This window comes from Petaurus breviceps, unplaced genomic scaffold (assembly GCF_028583685.1).
Source record: "Petaurus breviceps papuanus isolate PSGF00001 unplaced genomic scaffold, PetGlider_PUasm1.0 90847, whole genome shotgun sequence".
NCBI classification, from domain to species: Eukaryota; Metazoa; Chordata; class Mammalia; order Diprotodontia; family Petauridae; genus Petaurus; species Petaurus breviceps.
Window position 1 is genome coordinate 2,471,816 of NW_027187360.1, and position 15,884 is coordinate 2,487,699.

Genomic DNA, 15,884 nt, shown 5'->3' on the forward strand with positions numbered 1-15,884 from the left:
CGTGAAATGGTTAAAGGACAGCACAAGACTACAGAGAATCAAATGCCAAATTGTAGCAGCAGATCATAAGAATAAAAGAAGTTCATCAAAGGAAGAAGTCAAGAGGGACTGCAAGTAGTGAAATGGTTTCCAGGCAACAATAAGGCTCATGGCAGCAAGTGAATATGTTGCTACCTGGAATAAGCAGCCCTACTAAGTCAGTCAATCTTGACTGTCAATAAATGAACAATACAGAATGTACTTTTTATTTAGCATAATAAATAACATCATTTCATATTAACACGGTGTTTGATAGTTCATAAAGTGATTTATGTATCATCTCATCTGATCCTCAGAACAACCCTGGGAGGACTGGGGGGTGGGGGTGGGAGGGGTGGGGGGGGGAGTAGCCTATGGAAGATCTAGTTTCAAATCCCACCTCTGACATTTACTATCTGTGTAAGCTTAGGAAAGTCACTTAGATGCTCTGAGGCTCAGTTTCCCTATCTGTAACATGAGGGGGTTTACAATAAACATGAAGGTAAATGATTTTGAAAGACTTCAGATATCTGACCAGACAGGTAACCAATCAGGTTCTACTTGAAGAGATAAGTAAAAAGAAGGAATTGGTGAAGTTTTATCATGTATTCAAAGGCAACAAGAAAGAATCATTTCATGAGATACATGGTCATCTTATACTGCAGTGCTGATGAGGAGCATTTGCAAAAACACTACCATGAAGTTCATGTAGGACATCTGTTGGCAAAGATGAAGAGGTAGAGAATTTCTATTTGATACAACCTTCCAAATTAAATTAACATATGCTTTGATTAAATTAAACAGTTCCAATCTGACCAACAAAATTAAGTTTTTAAGGCAGAAAAATGGGAAATGGATAAAAGAACAGATATCACCACAGATTATAATCATTTCCTAAGGAAGCTAACCCAATGTAAATCACTCACCAGAATAAAAGACACTCAAAATAGTCTAGATACCACATCAGCCAGGAATCACTGGAGCTTCTTGCCAAGGAAATATGACAGACAAGGGGCAACACTGCTTTAGAATATAAACTTGTCTGTCAGTGCTTATAGAAGAGGTTGGTAGAAGATCATGAGCAATGCTGACTCATAAAAAAGCAAAAAGTGAGTAGGAGAAAAGAATTTTAAAGAAAACTTGATGAGAAAGCCATATAAGTCAGATCATCCCAAGAACGGAAAAGGTTGAAACTAAGACGACAAAAACAGACAAAAAGTGAAAAGATCTTTAAATATTTTACAACAAATTGTTTTTCCATTATTGTAAGTAAAGCCATCATATTTAAACTCTGATATCATGGCTCTGATGTGCTTATAGAAGAGAGGAAGGCCAATGCAAATGCACATAGATGAGAGATGGAATGATATGTTCAAAGAACTGCAAACAAACCAACATAGTGGGATAACAGATAGTGCAAATAGAAGTAAAATATAAGAAGACTAGAAATTTTAGTATGAAAAGGGCTTATGAAGAGCTTTAAAGGCTCCACAGGTTTTTATATTTGATCCTGAAGGTGACACAGAGCTAGCTATCAGAGTTCACTGGGCAGGAGAGATGACACAGTCAGACCTACTCTTTAGAAAATTCACCTTAGCAGCTGAGTGGAAGACAGGTTGGATGGGTGATAGACTTGAGGCAGGAAGACCACTTAGAAGACTATTTCAAGCATTTAAACAAGAGGTTTGACGAGGGTTGTGATTGTGTGAATAGAGAGAAAGGGAAAGAGAAGAGGGAGGATCTAGGACATGGGAAGATTTGAATGAGCCAATGCAGAATGTAGTTAGCAGAACCAGGAAAACAATTTATACTGTAAAATTTTTTTAAAAAGCAAACCCTAATCAACATAATGATTAAACATTATTACCAAAAGACAGATGATGAAGAATGCTATCTGTCTCCTGACCAAGCTGATCTAAGTATGTAGAATGAGACACATATTTTTGTAATAAGACTCTATTGACATGTTTTGTTTTACGCTGCCCATGTTAGAAAGGTTTTTCTTTTCCTTTTCAAATTGAGGGAGGAGATAGGAGGAAGAGAAAATAAATGCTTATTAATGGAAAAAAATACAATTTAACTACATATATATATAAGCTAAAATCCTCTTTTGAGGGACACTCACAGTTAGTGGGTGTAACATGGCTGAAGGACCAGGAAAGGAGTCTAAGAGAGATACAATTAGGAAAAACAGGAGAGAACAATGTTACAAAACCCAGAGAGGAAAGAGTAAGGGGAGTGGGGGATGGGGATATAAGGTAGCAAATGCTGCAATCAAGTCAAGAAGACTCAGGATGGAGGACAGGGAAGTGAAACTGAATGTGGTCTCCAGAGATTTGCTCTTGATGGGTTGGAAACACAAATACCAGCTCAAGCATGGGAAGTGAAATTAGTCTAAGTGATTAAAAAAAATTTTTTTAATTTTAAAAACAAAATCCAGGAACAAAATGATAGCCATTGATACAAGTGTGATACCATTCTGTACCCCTACCTGGTTCACAGAACAAATAAGAGGGAGGGGCCTTAGCATACAGAATATCCAAGCTCAGAGGAGCCTTGGGAGAGCATCTCCTGTAAGTACTAATGTTGGAGATGAGGAAACTGAGACCCAGAAAGAAGAAGTGACTTACCCAATTTCACCCAAGCAGAAAGTAGCAGAGCAGGAATTCCATATCAGATCATCTGATTCTAATTCTAATACCACTAAACCACACCACCTCCCTCCTCTCCTCAGTTTTAGGCATTAGTGGGCACCTGCTACATGCCATTCGTTGTGCTAGGTACAGGGGATACCTCCCACCCAGTACTATTAATTTGCCTGGCATAGAAGAGGAGACTCTCTAGATCAAATCAGAGGATAACATGAGGCGAATAATTTCTATTTCTATACTATTTTCATTTTGACAAAGTACTTCCCTTACAACAATGCTATTAAGGAAACTGGATGAATATTCTTACATCCAGTTTCCTGAGGAGAACATTGAAGCTCAGAGAGTTCAAGTGCCTTGTCTGGGGTCACATAGCTAGTAAACATGGAAGCCAGACCTAGAAGCCAGGTCTCTTGATTCCAAGATGCTCTTTTTCCTCTACCAAACTGCCACAGAGACCAAATGGCCCTGGGGAATCTCCAAAGTCTCATTCCAAACTAGAGATACAGCCTCATCTTCCACTCTATAATACAGTGACAGGTGGAACACCGGACCAGAAGTCATGGGTTCTAGTCTTGCCACCAACCCTGGGTAAAACTATATCCCTCTCTTCTAGGACTCTTCTACAATAGTGGGCTGAGTAGCACTATGCAATGGGACCACCCTAGAAATGGAATAGCATTGGCTATTGCCTCGGGGGTCAAGTGGGAAGACAGTCAAAACTCTCTTCTGCATCACCCATTGAAGCATAAATAATAACTCACAGGAGGAAGCCACATTTTACTGAGAAGTAATCTGAGACTCAAGAATACTTGGGAACCTCCACGGTCTGATCCCAACATGACTCTCTAGCTTTAGTAAATGGATGGATGACAAACTCAGCCCCAGGATCATCTAGCTAGTACCAAGCTTCCTGAGAGTCCCACTTGGAACTCTATCCCAGGTTCTCCCCTTATACAACTTATAGTCTAAATTGTGGAGACAGAATTCACAAAGAGAACGGTCAAGAATGAAACTGTATTTCTGACTCTGGAGAGCTGCTGCGTTCAGAAAAGGGCTCACTAGAATGGATCCAGGTAGCCTTCTTGGAAGGAGAGGAGGATCTTGATCTGGGTCAAACACTGAGTAGTAGAAAGGAGTTGGATTTGGAGTCAGAGGACCTTGGTTCCAATTCTTGTTCTGTATGTTACAAAATGCGTAACCTCAGGCACGTCATCACCTCTCGATGGGCCTTTATCTGTAACATGAGAGTTTTGTACTATGTCAAAAGCTCTAAATCTATGGTCCTCTGGAAGGATGCATCTGTCCTGGAGTCTCACAGTTTCTACTAATCCTCACCTGAAGAGGATGAACCACAAAAAGTGGCTGCTGTCAGACTGACGTAACTACTACACACAGATCATGTACCAAATGGCCATCAGGTGGAGACAGAGAGCAAGAATTTCCAAACCCAGGTTAAACACTTGCCTGAGGATGGGGAAAGGAGGTAATCATAGATTTAGACCTGAAAGGTGCCTTAGGAATCACCGAATTCAACTCCTTCCAATTTTATAGATGAGGAAACTGAAGCCTAACATTGCTAAATGACTTGCTCAGTGGATAAGAAAGTAGCAAAGTCAGAATTAAAACCCAAGTCTAAACTCCAAACCTACTACCCCTTTCCATGATATCATCCTTTGAGGAAGAGTACATTCCTATAGTGCTTTTCAGTTACAAAGCGCTTTCCTCATAAGACTTTTGTGAAGTAGATAGTATATGTAACAACCATCTTACAGATAAGAAAAAGTTCAGAGAAGTAAAGTGACCTGCCCAAAGTACAGCAGGAAGAAGATAAGGACCTGATCCCAGGTTTTCTGACTTCCAAGCCCACTGTCCATTTAACTACACTAAAGCTGACCCAAAGAGAAGCTTCTAAGAGGAGACCTGCTCCCACTGTAGTTCTCTTCATACCAAACCAAAGCTCCTCCTTCCCACTCCCACCCCTAATACCAAAGACAACAAACTTGACCCTGTCCCTCCTCAATCTTGCAAGAGAGCAAATCCACTGATTCTCTTCCCTCTTCAGCATGCCTGAGGAGTTGATAAGCATTAGTTTTAGAAAAGTTAGGTGATTTGTTCACAGACGCACAATAAGTCTAAGCTGGAAATAGAACCAAAATGCCCCCAGACAGTCAAGTCTCCTCAAGTCCACCCATTTCCTGCTTCAGAATGCTATTTGAAAAGCAAATACATACAACTACCGAAATCCCACCACCCACATCCTGGCTAGGCTCCTGATGGAGCCAGACAAAAGATTTCTGAATGGAAGTAGCGTCCCTAATTTTAGAAAATAAACAGAAGGAAGTGGCCAACTGTTCTATAGCTCCAACTAGGGCAGAAAGAATAGAGAACTGGGCTCCAACAGCAGCAGGAAGGTTTTAAGACAGCTATGTTAAAGAACTAATAGGGGCAATCATTAAATACTTGAATGTATTCCCAATGGAATAGCGAATCTTAGAGCTGGGAAGAACCACAGAGAGATTATCTGGTCTCAATCCATTTTAGTGAGGAGAAAACTGAGGCTTGAGAAAGGATGAGTGACTTGTCCATTGACAGAGGCCTTCACTGGCAGAGCTGAGATCAGAAACTAGATCTCTTGATATCAAGATCCAGTGCTGTTCCAAACAGCCTCACTAGTTTCTGTGGTTTCAGAGAGTAGCTAAATATTAGGGTTTCTAAGAAGAGAGGATGTACCCTCACTGTAGAGGATATTACACCAATTCATCTGGGCCTGTGGGCAAGATGGCTTATCTGTCCTCCAATAATATTTACAAAGAAAGCACCCAGACCTCAACTTGGTCTTAGACATAATTCTCCAAAGATACATTCCCTGATCAAGAGGCCTAGGTTTATAAGACATTAAGATCAGGCTAGGTATCCCCAGTACACAGACAACCGAGACTTTATTTCAAAAGCAAAACAAAATAAACTAAGAGTGTTTTCCTGATTAATTTTTCCCTCTCCAAGATACTGACTGACCATAAGAAGAAGATTAGGAAAGGAGGAAAGGGAAGAAAGGAAAAAAGCTAAAGGGAAGAATAAAAAGAAGTTAGAAAAGGAAGAAAGAGATGGAAAAGGACAGAAAGACAATGAGGCAAGAACTTAGAATTTCAGTGAAACCAAGCCCTACTCCCTATTAACTTTTTCCTGGGGGATGTACCACAGACAAGGTTTGAGCCTCAAGGCTCTACTCAGTTGTCCAGCCAGCTTGAGAAGTGTATCCCACCTTAAAAGTAGCTATCCCAATAAGGACAGGAGCACTGTTCTATGGATCTCCCCATTTATCTCTGTTTCCCAAGGGGACACCATCATCATATGCAGTATATAAGGGGTTTTTTAAATTATAAACATATTCACATCTGATACTCATAATAACCCCATGGGGCAAGTAATTAAAGCAGTATTAACCCCAGAAGAAACTAAGTCTCAGAGAGGTTATTACTTCTCAGTGGTCAGGATTTAAGCCGAGGTTTCTCTCAACACCAAGTCCAGCCCTCTTTGTACTATAAAACTCTTTCTGACCAATATTTCTTGTGGCTTTCCCTATCCCTCAGGTCTGTGAGTCTGTCCTGTGTCTAAATAAGTGAGAATATGTTGAAGATGAGATGAGAAGGTATTTCCTCCCCACTCTCTCCATCCACCCAAAAAAAAGCCCAGGAACCATTCACTTCTGAGAGGAATAAGACAATACCATATTTGCAATCTGCCAAAAAGCAAACTGTCTAGGAATAGATCCATGGTATGGCAATTATAAGCAGATCACATGCAAATGATTTAATAACTTTCTTGGCTATTTCATTATTCTGGATATGACAGGCAAAAACTCGAAGATTAGTCATTTCCCTGAGCCAAGGAGAAACAGGATCATAGGTTTAGAGCCTGAGTAAATGTCAATTTCTCATCTCCAAATTTAATTCCCAATTTGGCACTCATAATACCATAGAATTTAGAGCTAGAAGGGTACTTAAGAGATCACCTAGTCAGTTCTCAAACTTTTAGGTCTCAAGACCCCTTTACACTCTCAAAAACTACTAAAGGCCACCCCCCACCAAGAGTCTTTGTTTATGTGTATAGCTATCTAAATTTATCATATTAAAAATTAAATTATCTTAGTATTATTATGAAAAGAGTTTTGAACTCACAGACCCCCTTAAAGGGTCTCAGGGATCTCCAGAAGTACCCATATCCTAGCAGAGGGATCTTTTATACCTGCATTCTAAGGCTTCTTTACAACTCTAATATTCTATTTTATTCTTTTTTAGTGGCAGGTAGTGGTGCAGTAGATAAGAGTTCGGGATCTAGAGTCAGGAAGTGCTAACTTCCAATGCAGCTTCTGACACTTGTTACTATATGACCCTGAAAGTCATTTAACCTCACCTATAAAATGGGGATAATAATAATACCTACCTTACAGGGTTGTTGTGAGGATCAAATGAAATAATATTTGTAAAAATTTTGCCAGGAACACAGGAGGGGCCTAATAATGCTTATAACCTTCCCTGCCCACCATGCCCCTTATGTGTGTTAAGGTCCTGTCAAAATATAAAACTGTGTGTTCTGTGGTTAATTCCTTGTAGCGCTAACATACTATGATTCTATATACACCAAACAAAACGTCTTCCTCCAGCCAGTGTCTGGTACAGAGGCAGCTTTCAATATATTTTTGATTAATGATTAAAAACCCTTAATCATCAGACTCAGAATCTCCTTCACACTTCCCTCTTCAGCATAGCTGAGGGGATGAGCTGCTTCACACTCTTGCCATAAACCCATTACCTGCTCACCACTGACAAACAGGAGGTGTGACCCAACCAACATTATACAATGGCAGTGGGCAGGATGTTAAAAAAATAAACAACCTCTCAACCCAGAGAGGCAAGATGGAAAGGCAGATATTGTGGTTTGACAGGGGGAGGAAGGCGAAAGGGGGAGAAGTGTGGGAGTGGTCAGGCCATCCTGGGGACAACAAAAATAAGATTACAGAAGCTGAAGACTTCCTGTGCAACCTACTAATGAACAAGAAGGAAGTCAAAGAATCTTAGAATGACAAAGCTGAAGGGCAGCACTGAATACAACGGAATGCTGTGGGTCGAATGGACCCAAGATGCCTCCAAGATAGAGCCTGCAGTTCAGCTCAGCACTTCTCTCTGAACATCAGGGTCCTGCATGCAAAAGTTCCTAGAGAAGCCATGAAACCCATGAGGAGAAGCAGCTACACACACACACACACACACAATAAAGCACTAAACTGAAAAAACTGAACAGTGGGAATTCAAAGAGGATTTCTGCTCTAATTCTTATGGCTCACACTAAAGTGACACAAAGTCCTAAACCAGAAGAATGAAAACACATCCTTGACAAGAGGGGAAACACTACAGCCAAGGGCAACACTTAACTTGGGTATAAATAAGTAAATAAATAAGTGAAGTAAGTAAATAAAACTGGGGAGAAAGATTTCAGAAGACTATGTATTGGTAGCATCACAGAAAAATAAATTTAGTTATTGAGTATGCAGAAAATTTGTGGAGAGATGTAGTTAAGCCAGATAATCCTGAGATGAAACTAGAAGGACAACAAATAAGTCTGAAATGGAACAGATACCCTGGTGTCTTTAGAGTCATCTATTCTCATCAGTGAGGTCAATGGACATTTAAAATGAAGCAACATCATTCCCAATGTACTAAATGAGGATATGACAATGGAAATTAACAATAGAAATTCAAGAAGAGTGGCTGGACCTTACTAATTATATACTAAAGAAATCCGTGCTGGAAGCAGCGTAATTTCAAAAGCAATCAGGGATCAATTCTTTAAATAGCTCAAAAAGAAGATTCCAAAAGAAAGACTATACAAGCACATAAGAGACTTCAGATGCCATTAACTCCAAACCACATCTGAACAAGAATCCCGTCATAAGTGCTCATTCAGCTTTTGCTTCAGGATCTACAGTAAAGGGGGATTGCACTTCCCATCTAATCAAATTCATTTCACTTCTTGGATAGCTCTAATTTTAAAGAAGTTTGTTTTTTTACATCAAGTTGACATTTGCCTCCACAGTATCTACCTACTTCAAGATCCAAGACGTACCAAGAAAAACAAGCCCAATCTCTCTTCCCCATGGCAGCCCTTCAAATATATGAAGTCAACTCTCACATCACCCACTATCTTCTCCAAGTCAAATCTCTCCAGTTCTTTTAACAGATCCTCTTATGGAACAATCTTAACTGCCCGACTCACCCTTCTCTGTGCCCTTTCCAGGTCATAAATGGCTTTCCTAAAATGCGCTACCCAGAACTGAATCCACTATCGTAGACAACCAGAAGAGTGCCATTTTTAATTGTACTATCATCAAGTTGTTCAGTCAAATAGTCAATTGATAGGCATTTAACAGGCACCCCCTACTGCCAGGTTCCATGTGTAGTGAGAACACCACCTTTCTTAATGTGTAGCCTGTCATCACATTAACTTTTCTAACTATGTATCACATCTGATTCAGACTTTTAAGATTCAAGTTCTTTTTCAGATGAACTGCTATCTGGCCATGACACATACACTTTATACGTTTGTACAAATAGCAATATTAACAAATTTAAGGCAGATGAAAAAGATATTAGTAACTACATATATGCCTGCTTTCTCATCACTATAAATTCTTAAGAAAACTGTCTCAGAATTCATCATTGATATCTTTGAAGGAAAACACAAGAATGAAATAGACAGACTTTCATATTCAATTTCCTGAACCAGGCCCATATCTTCAAAATTACACATTTGACTAAGAAATATAGAAATTATAACAACCTACTGTATATGTGATTGGTTGATTTAAAAAAAAAATTTGACTCAGAAGAGGAAAATGCAGCCATAACTGCTTCCTTCAAATAAAGTATTTCCCACACAAAAAGATAACCTGAATCCATAATCAATATCATGTAAGTCAATGTCATGAAGAACATCCACACATATTTAAAATTTCAAATATAAAAATTTGATTCCTCATGGATGGTGAAATTTTCCATACCCTCTTGTTTGCCTAGGACATTATGCCGAATTCACTGAGACTCATTCCCTCATTTGATAACAATTTATAGATGCTTATGTGTCTTCTATATACTCAGCAATGTACCAAAACACTATAATCTTTTAATGAAATTCTAGATCATTAAAAAAAAAAATCAGTTCAGAAATCACACTGAAGGGGCGGCTAGGTGGCGCAGTGAGTAAATCACCAGCCCCAGAGTCAGGAGGACCCGAATTCAGTTCCGGCCTCAGACACTTAACACCCCCCCACACCCACACACACACACAAAATCCAGCCGTGTACCATTGGGCAAATTACTTAACCCCAATTGCCCTCTAAAAAGAAAAGAAAAAAAATCACACTGAAGAAATAAAGTGAGTGAAAAATGCAGATTATATAATTCAGTCAAATGGAAAGCCTAAATCCATTAGCATGCATATTTTGAATAGGAGTTGGACCAATGACATAAATACAGAGTTCAGGAAGAAAATGATACTAGGAAAGATTTGATCATATTTGGGAAAGTGCATAGTGCATCCAATGATCTCAAGTTGTTCCCCAGAGCCAAACCCTATTTCTTTAATTCCAATATTCCAACAGTGTGCTATTTGGCTTCAAATCAGAAAATACCACAGTCTCAGAAGAATGTAAACTTCAGGTGATCCAAGAGCAAAAGAAAGACTTGTGTAGGGAGTAAGCAAGCAAAAGCATATTGCCGGTGTAAGTGTAAAAAGTGGTAAAAAATACATCATCAACAAAATTACAATGGGTAAAGCAGATGGGTCAGTTAAATATAGAGAATAAAGAAACAAGTCAATAAGCATTGATTATATGTTCCATGGCAGGGAGTGGGAATACAAAGAAAGGTAAAAAGCTGTGCCTATTCACAGTCTAATGAGTCAGCAACCCAAGTGTCACACAGGTATGGATAAAAGAGTTAGGCTTTTGGCTCATCTAACCTTGGTAAAAAAGTCTGAAGAAAGAAATGGACAAGAATCGCACAGGATGAGGAAGGAAGGAAAGAAACAAGCATTTATTAAGCATCTAGTACTTACTAAGAACTTCACAAATCTTATCTGATTTGACCCTGACAAAAACCATGTGCGATTATAATCCTCATTTTACAGGTGAGGAAACTAAGGTTAAACTATTTGCCCAGGGTAACTCAGATAAGTCCACTCAGATAAGAGTAACAACAGCTAGAGTTTATGTATCACTTTGGGGTTTGCAAAGTATTTTCCATTTTATTTTTATGGCATCCCTAAGAGGTAGGTACTATTATTAATCTTCATTTCACAAATGTGGAAACTGAGGCAGAAAGAGCTCAAATGATTTGTCTAGGGTCACACAGTTATTAAGTATCTGAGGATGGATTTGCATCCATTTCTTCCTGACTCCAGGTCTAGCATTCTATTATTCCCTGTAATACCTAACTGCCTCTTCACCTTAGAGATGCCATTTAGCTCTAACATTCTGTGGTTGAACATCCCTCCCAGCTCTAACATGCTATGTTATTTGCTCTAGAAAGCCTTCCATTCCAGACACTCTAAATGCTAAGTTTCCATTCAGTTCTAAGACTGTGTTCCAATGTTTCTTCCAACTCTACTATTCTGTGTTCCTTGTTTTAAGGTCCCCTTCAGCCCTGACATTCTATGTACTAAGGTCCCTTCCAGCTCTAATAGTCAATTAAATGACCTGCCTAAGTTAGTGCTGATGTGATCTTCCTACCATGGGAGAAGACAAATAAACACCTAACCTGAAGAATTTGATTTGAAAAGTAGAGACTTCAGCAGAGTGAGAAAATACTAATCCCCTATTATAGAAACCCTGGATTATCCAGCCAAAATAGACCACACAGTCTATTCTTGGGCAATATTAAAGTGAAGACTTTCTGGCTTTTCCCCAGAGGGCTGTCATTTCTCCATTTTTTGCTTTATCTGTTCTCTCTCAGCCACCCACTTTCCTCGACCTTGGCTGCCTGTATTAGACAAGAGCGGCCAAGAATGAAGAGACTGAGGTGTAGGGCTGGACGGGATCATCTCCCCTAACCCCTGCCTCTCTTTTTTTTATATAAGGAAAACGAGGCCCAATTATACAGATAAATAAACTGGGACCCACAGAAGAGGAATCACACTAGCAATCCACTACAAAGAAAGGGGGGGAGGGGTGGGGAGGGAATCAGAATGTCAGAGCTACAAAAGCATGTCAAAAATCATCTAATCCAACTTCCTCCATTTACAAAGGAGGAAACTGAGACCCAAAGTAGGAAACCACTTCCCCAAGGTCACACAGCTAATGAATAAAGGGGTAGGTCTCTTGACTTCCAGATGCATGATAAACATACTTCGGGCTTTGCTGATCCAAGCAGAAGGAATGGCCTTTGACTCACAATTGGAAAATGTTACCAAAAAGCCCAAGAATTTTAAAAAGATGAAATTCCCCCTCACTCCACCCCCAGCACCAATAGTTCTCTCTTGCAATAGCTCTGCATGTGAGAGCCAGAAGCAGGGGCACCCTGAGCAGATCCATCCGGAGCGGAGAACACCAGGTCTCCCCAAGGTTCTCCCTGGCGTCCAGGGCACGATGCCTGGCCCTCTATGGTCTTCAATAAACACAGCTGGAGGCTGAGAAATCAAGGAAGCAGCAACTGAGGGGAAGCCGGACACTATAAACATCGAGGAGGCTCTTTGTCAAGAATGCAAACCGACCCCAAGGCTTAATCGCAGCTTCCTGTGGGCTGTTTGCCCAACCCTCCTGCCAGGCAGTTCTCAGGCTCTCATAATCACTCAGAATATCAGCATTGCAGGGCTGAAAGAGCCCTCAGGCAACAGCTAGTCCAATTCCTACCGGAACAGGAATGGCCTGTGCATCATCAATCAACAGTGATTTATTAAGCACCTACTACGTGCAGGAACACTGCTAGGTGCTAGGAATACTCTGCCATCAAGTAGCTTACATTCCAACTGAGGGAAACAACAGAGGCACAAAGAAGCAGGACTATGCTACAAAATGTTTAACAACTAGCTCTATGAAAGAGAAAAATTTGCCCAGGACACACTTTTAAGTTTAATCTGCAGTATTCACATTTTTCTCTCACTTTCTAAAGTCTCAACAATCAACAGAACAACAATAAATCAATCTCTGAACAGCAGCATTCACAGATCAAACATCTCTTGCTAGCCGGTACAAGCTGGCTCCAGAACACCTTTGCATGTAAGTACATACACAATATATCCAAGATAGGCTGGGCACAACCAGGAGAGGCTCTGAAGGAAGAGCTAAGGATTCCAAGCGGCAGAAGCCGCCAAGAAATGCATTGCAGGAATGGGGGAAGAGCCAAATCATCCTAGGTCAGCAAGGCCCAGTCCCCTTCCCCATGCACAGAGATGTTCATGGACACTCAGACAAGGCACTACATCTGAGGGAAATTTATGGCCTAACTGCTGTACACGAGCCAATTCCCACCACCTTGTTTGCTCCCCCAACCCCAGCACCTGCCTAGTTGATGACATCTCTACAGTCTATCAAGACTCCTCCATGTTGCTCCAGGACTACAAAAGGTATCAGGGCCTCAGAAAGTCTGTGAAGAACCAGGACAAGGAAAGAGCAAAGATTTACACACTACCTTGAGAAGCAGAGGGTACTTGCAAATCCTCTGAATCGGAGTCAGCAGGTAGCCCTCCAAGGGGATGTCTGTAGTCTTTCGGCCACCTAAAAGCATACAGCTCTGCAACCAAATAAAAAGATATACATCATGTCCTAGGTTCTCAAGTTCTTCCTACCAGTCTTTCTATGTTCCTCCATTCCTCAATAATGCTCGCTCTGTCCTAAGATTCTAATATCCATTTCCAATTCTTACAATCTATGTATTAAGGCTAGAAAGATCTAGCTCTAACACTGTGTGTTCTAAGATCCCTTCAAGAATAACAGATATACAAATGGAAAGGATCTTTGAGGCTATCTAGTCCCAATTCCCTCATTTTTTAGTTTTTTTAAAGAATGCTTTTATTTTAGATTTTCTGAATTCATATAAACTCATTTTTTAAAAATAATTTTTGATTTTCAAGTTCTATTCCCCCTCTTCAAGAAGGCAAGCACTTTGATATAGATTATACCTGTGCAGTTGTACAAAACATAGTTCCATATTAGCCATGCTGAAAAAGAGAACACAGACCAAAAACAAACACTAAAAATAAAGAAAATTTCAGCAGTATGCTTTAATCTACATTCAGACTCCACCAGTTCTTTCTCTGGAGGCAGATAGCATTTTTTCATCACACATCCTTTGCAATTGTCTTGGATTATTGTATTGCTGAGAACAGCTAAAGTCATTCACAGCTGATCATCACACAAAGTTGCTGTTAACTGTGTACAATGTTTTCTGCTCACTTCACTTTTTATCAGTTCATATATTTCCTAGGTTTTTCTGAAACCACCCCACTTGTCATTTCTTATAGCACAATAGTTTTCCATCACAATAATGTAACACAATTTATTCAGTCATTCCCCAACTGATGAGCATCTCCTTCAATTCTTTGATTCCAATCAATTTCGAATTCTTTGCCATCACAAAAAGGTCCTTTTTCTTTGATCTCTTTGGGATACAGACCTAGTAGTGGTTTTGCTGGGTCAAAGGGTATGCACAGTTTCAAACTGCTCCCCAAAATATCAACCCCCTCATTTTTACAGTAGAGGAAATCAAGGCCCAAGGAGGTTAAGTATAGGTAGCAAGTGGGATTTCAATCATTCCAGAGACAATGCTCTTTCTATGGTAGCCAGGACACAGTTCAACAATGCCTATTCTAAGGTCCCTTCCAGTTCTGACTTTCTATTTTCTAAGAACCCATTCAGCAATGAGACTTTATATTCTGCAATCATGTCCCTACAAGATCTGATAGTCTAAGATTCTATGACAAAACAGGGACAACTCCTTGTATTAGGTTCAATTACATCACCCAATAAGGACCCTCTGATTCCCCTGGGTCCAGGGCACCCTGCCCTTGAGGTTACAGCAGCTGTGGAATGCTGGGGCAGACCTTGGCTGGACAGCAAGGGCTTTGTGCTCAAGGGAAAACACTTGTTCCAAATGGCTCCTATGATCCTATGACGCCAGCTCAAAGCAGGGTAGTAAGGGGGAAGGAGAATCAGGGAGGATTTTGCAGCAGCCACAGAGGAGCTGGGCAAAGAGGAAATCTTCCTAGCTTGAAGAAATTCAGGAACTCTTGCTCCAAAAGCCCAGATATGCTCACCCTGCCTTTTGAGTTGTAATTCCATTTTATGCCACTAAAGTTATAATAACACTGTAAGATAGAGAATGAGAAGGGACCACAAACCTAGTCCAATTGCCTCATTTTTCAGGTGGGAAAACTTGAGGGTCAGGCAGGGTCACTCAAAAAGTAAATAGAAAAGCCAGGATTCCAACCCAGATCTTCTGATTTTAAATCCAGGGTTGTTTTAATGCATTGAATTATGAGAAAAGGTAGCAGAGAAGCCAGGCAGCCCATGAAGACTCAACAGATGGCTTGGGCTTCAGTTCCCCCTCGAGGATGCACAATCTCCCCCAGCTTCCCCCTTTGCTCCCTTCAGTCATCTGCCCCAAGCTGCCATTTGGCAAATGGCAGTGAGGGCTGGCATGGAAGCCTCAAGGGGAGAGGCAAAGTAAAGAGAGCTGTGAAGCTAGCACTGTTATCCTCCCACATGGACATGATCCCAACTAGCATCCGGATTCCCAAGGGAAAGAAAAAGGAGGCCAATAGTGCCTCACAGAATCATGACCCTTGGCAGGAGGACACAAGAAAAACAGACCCCATGCTGTCCCATGGGGCCCCTATTTCAAAGGGCTACTTCGCTAAAGGAGCTCTTTCAGGCTGAAGTCAAACCAAGCTCTACAATAAATGCTCCTTAAATCCTGAGTCATGTGGACGTCACTCTATTCTTGCCTAAAATGGGCTAGGTGATCATGGTTGGTCTACTCTAGAGTGCATGGCCTGAAGAGGTAACCCCCCCCTAAAATAAACCAAGTCAATGCTCAGGAATGAAAGGTCATGAGACAGAGTGAATAGAGAAAGGGAGGGGAGTAAGACACTATTGTCCCTCTCAATTCCACTTTTGAAAAGGACCCAAAAATCCAGATTACTTTTTTAGGCTTCACTGTCCTT

General features: G+C 40.6%; 1 protein-coding gene across 1 annotated transcript in view; it reads right to left on the minus strand.

The window, feature by feature from the left end:
• Positions 1 to 15,884, minus strand: part of PREX1 (phosphatidylinositol-3,4,5-trisphosphate dependent Rac exchange factor 1) — a 245,713-nt gene that overhangs the window by 115,546 nt on the left and 114,283 nt on the right. Inside the window, exon 5 of the mRNA XM_069072366.1 lies at positions 13,352 to 13,453. Within this exon, the coding sequence (XP_068928467.1) occupies positions 13,352 to 13,453 (102 nt within the window). The remainder of the gene's footprint in view (positions 1 to 13,351; positions 13,454 to 15,884) is intronic.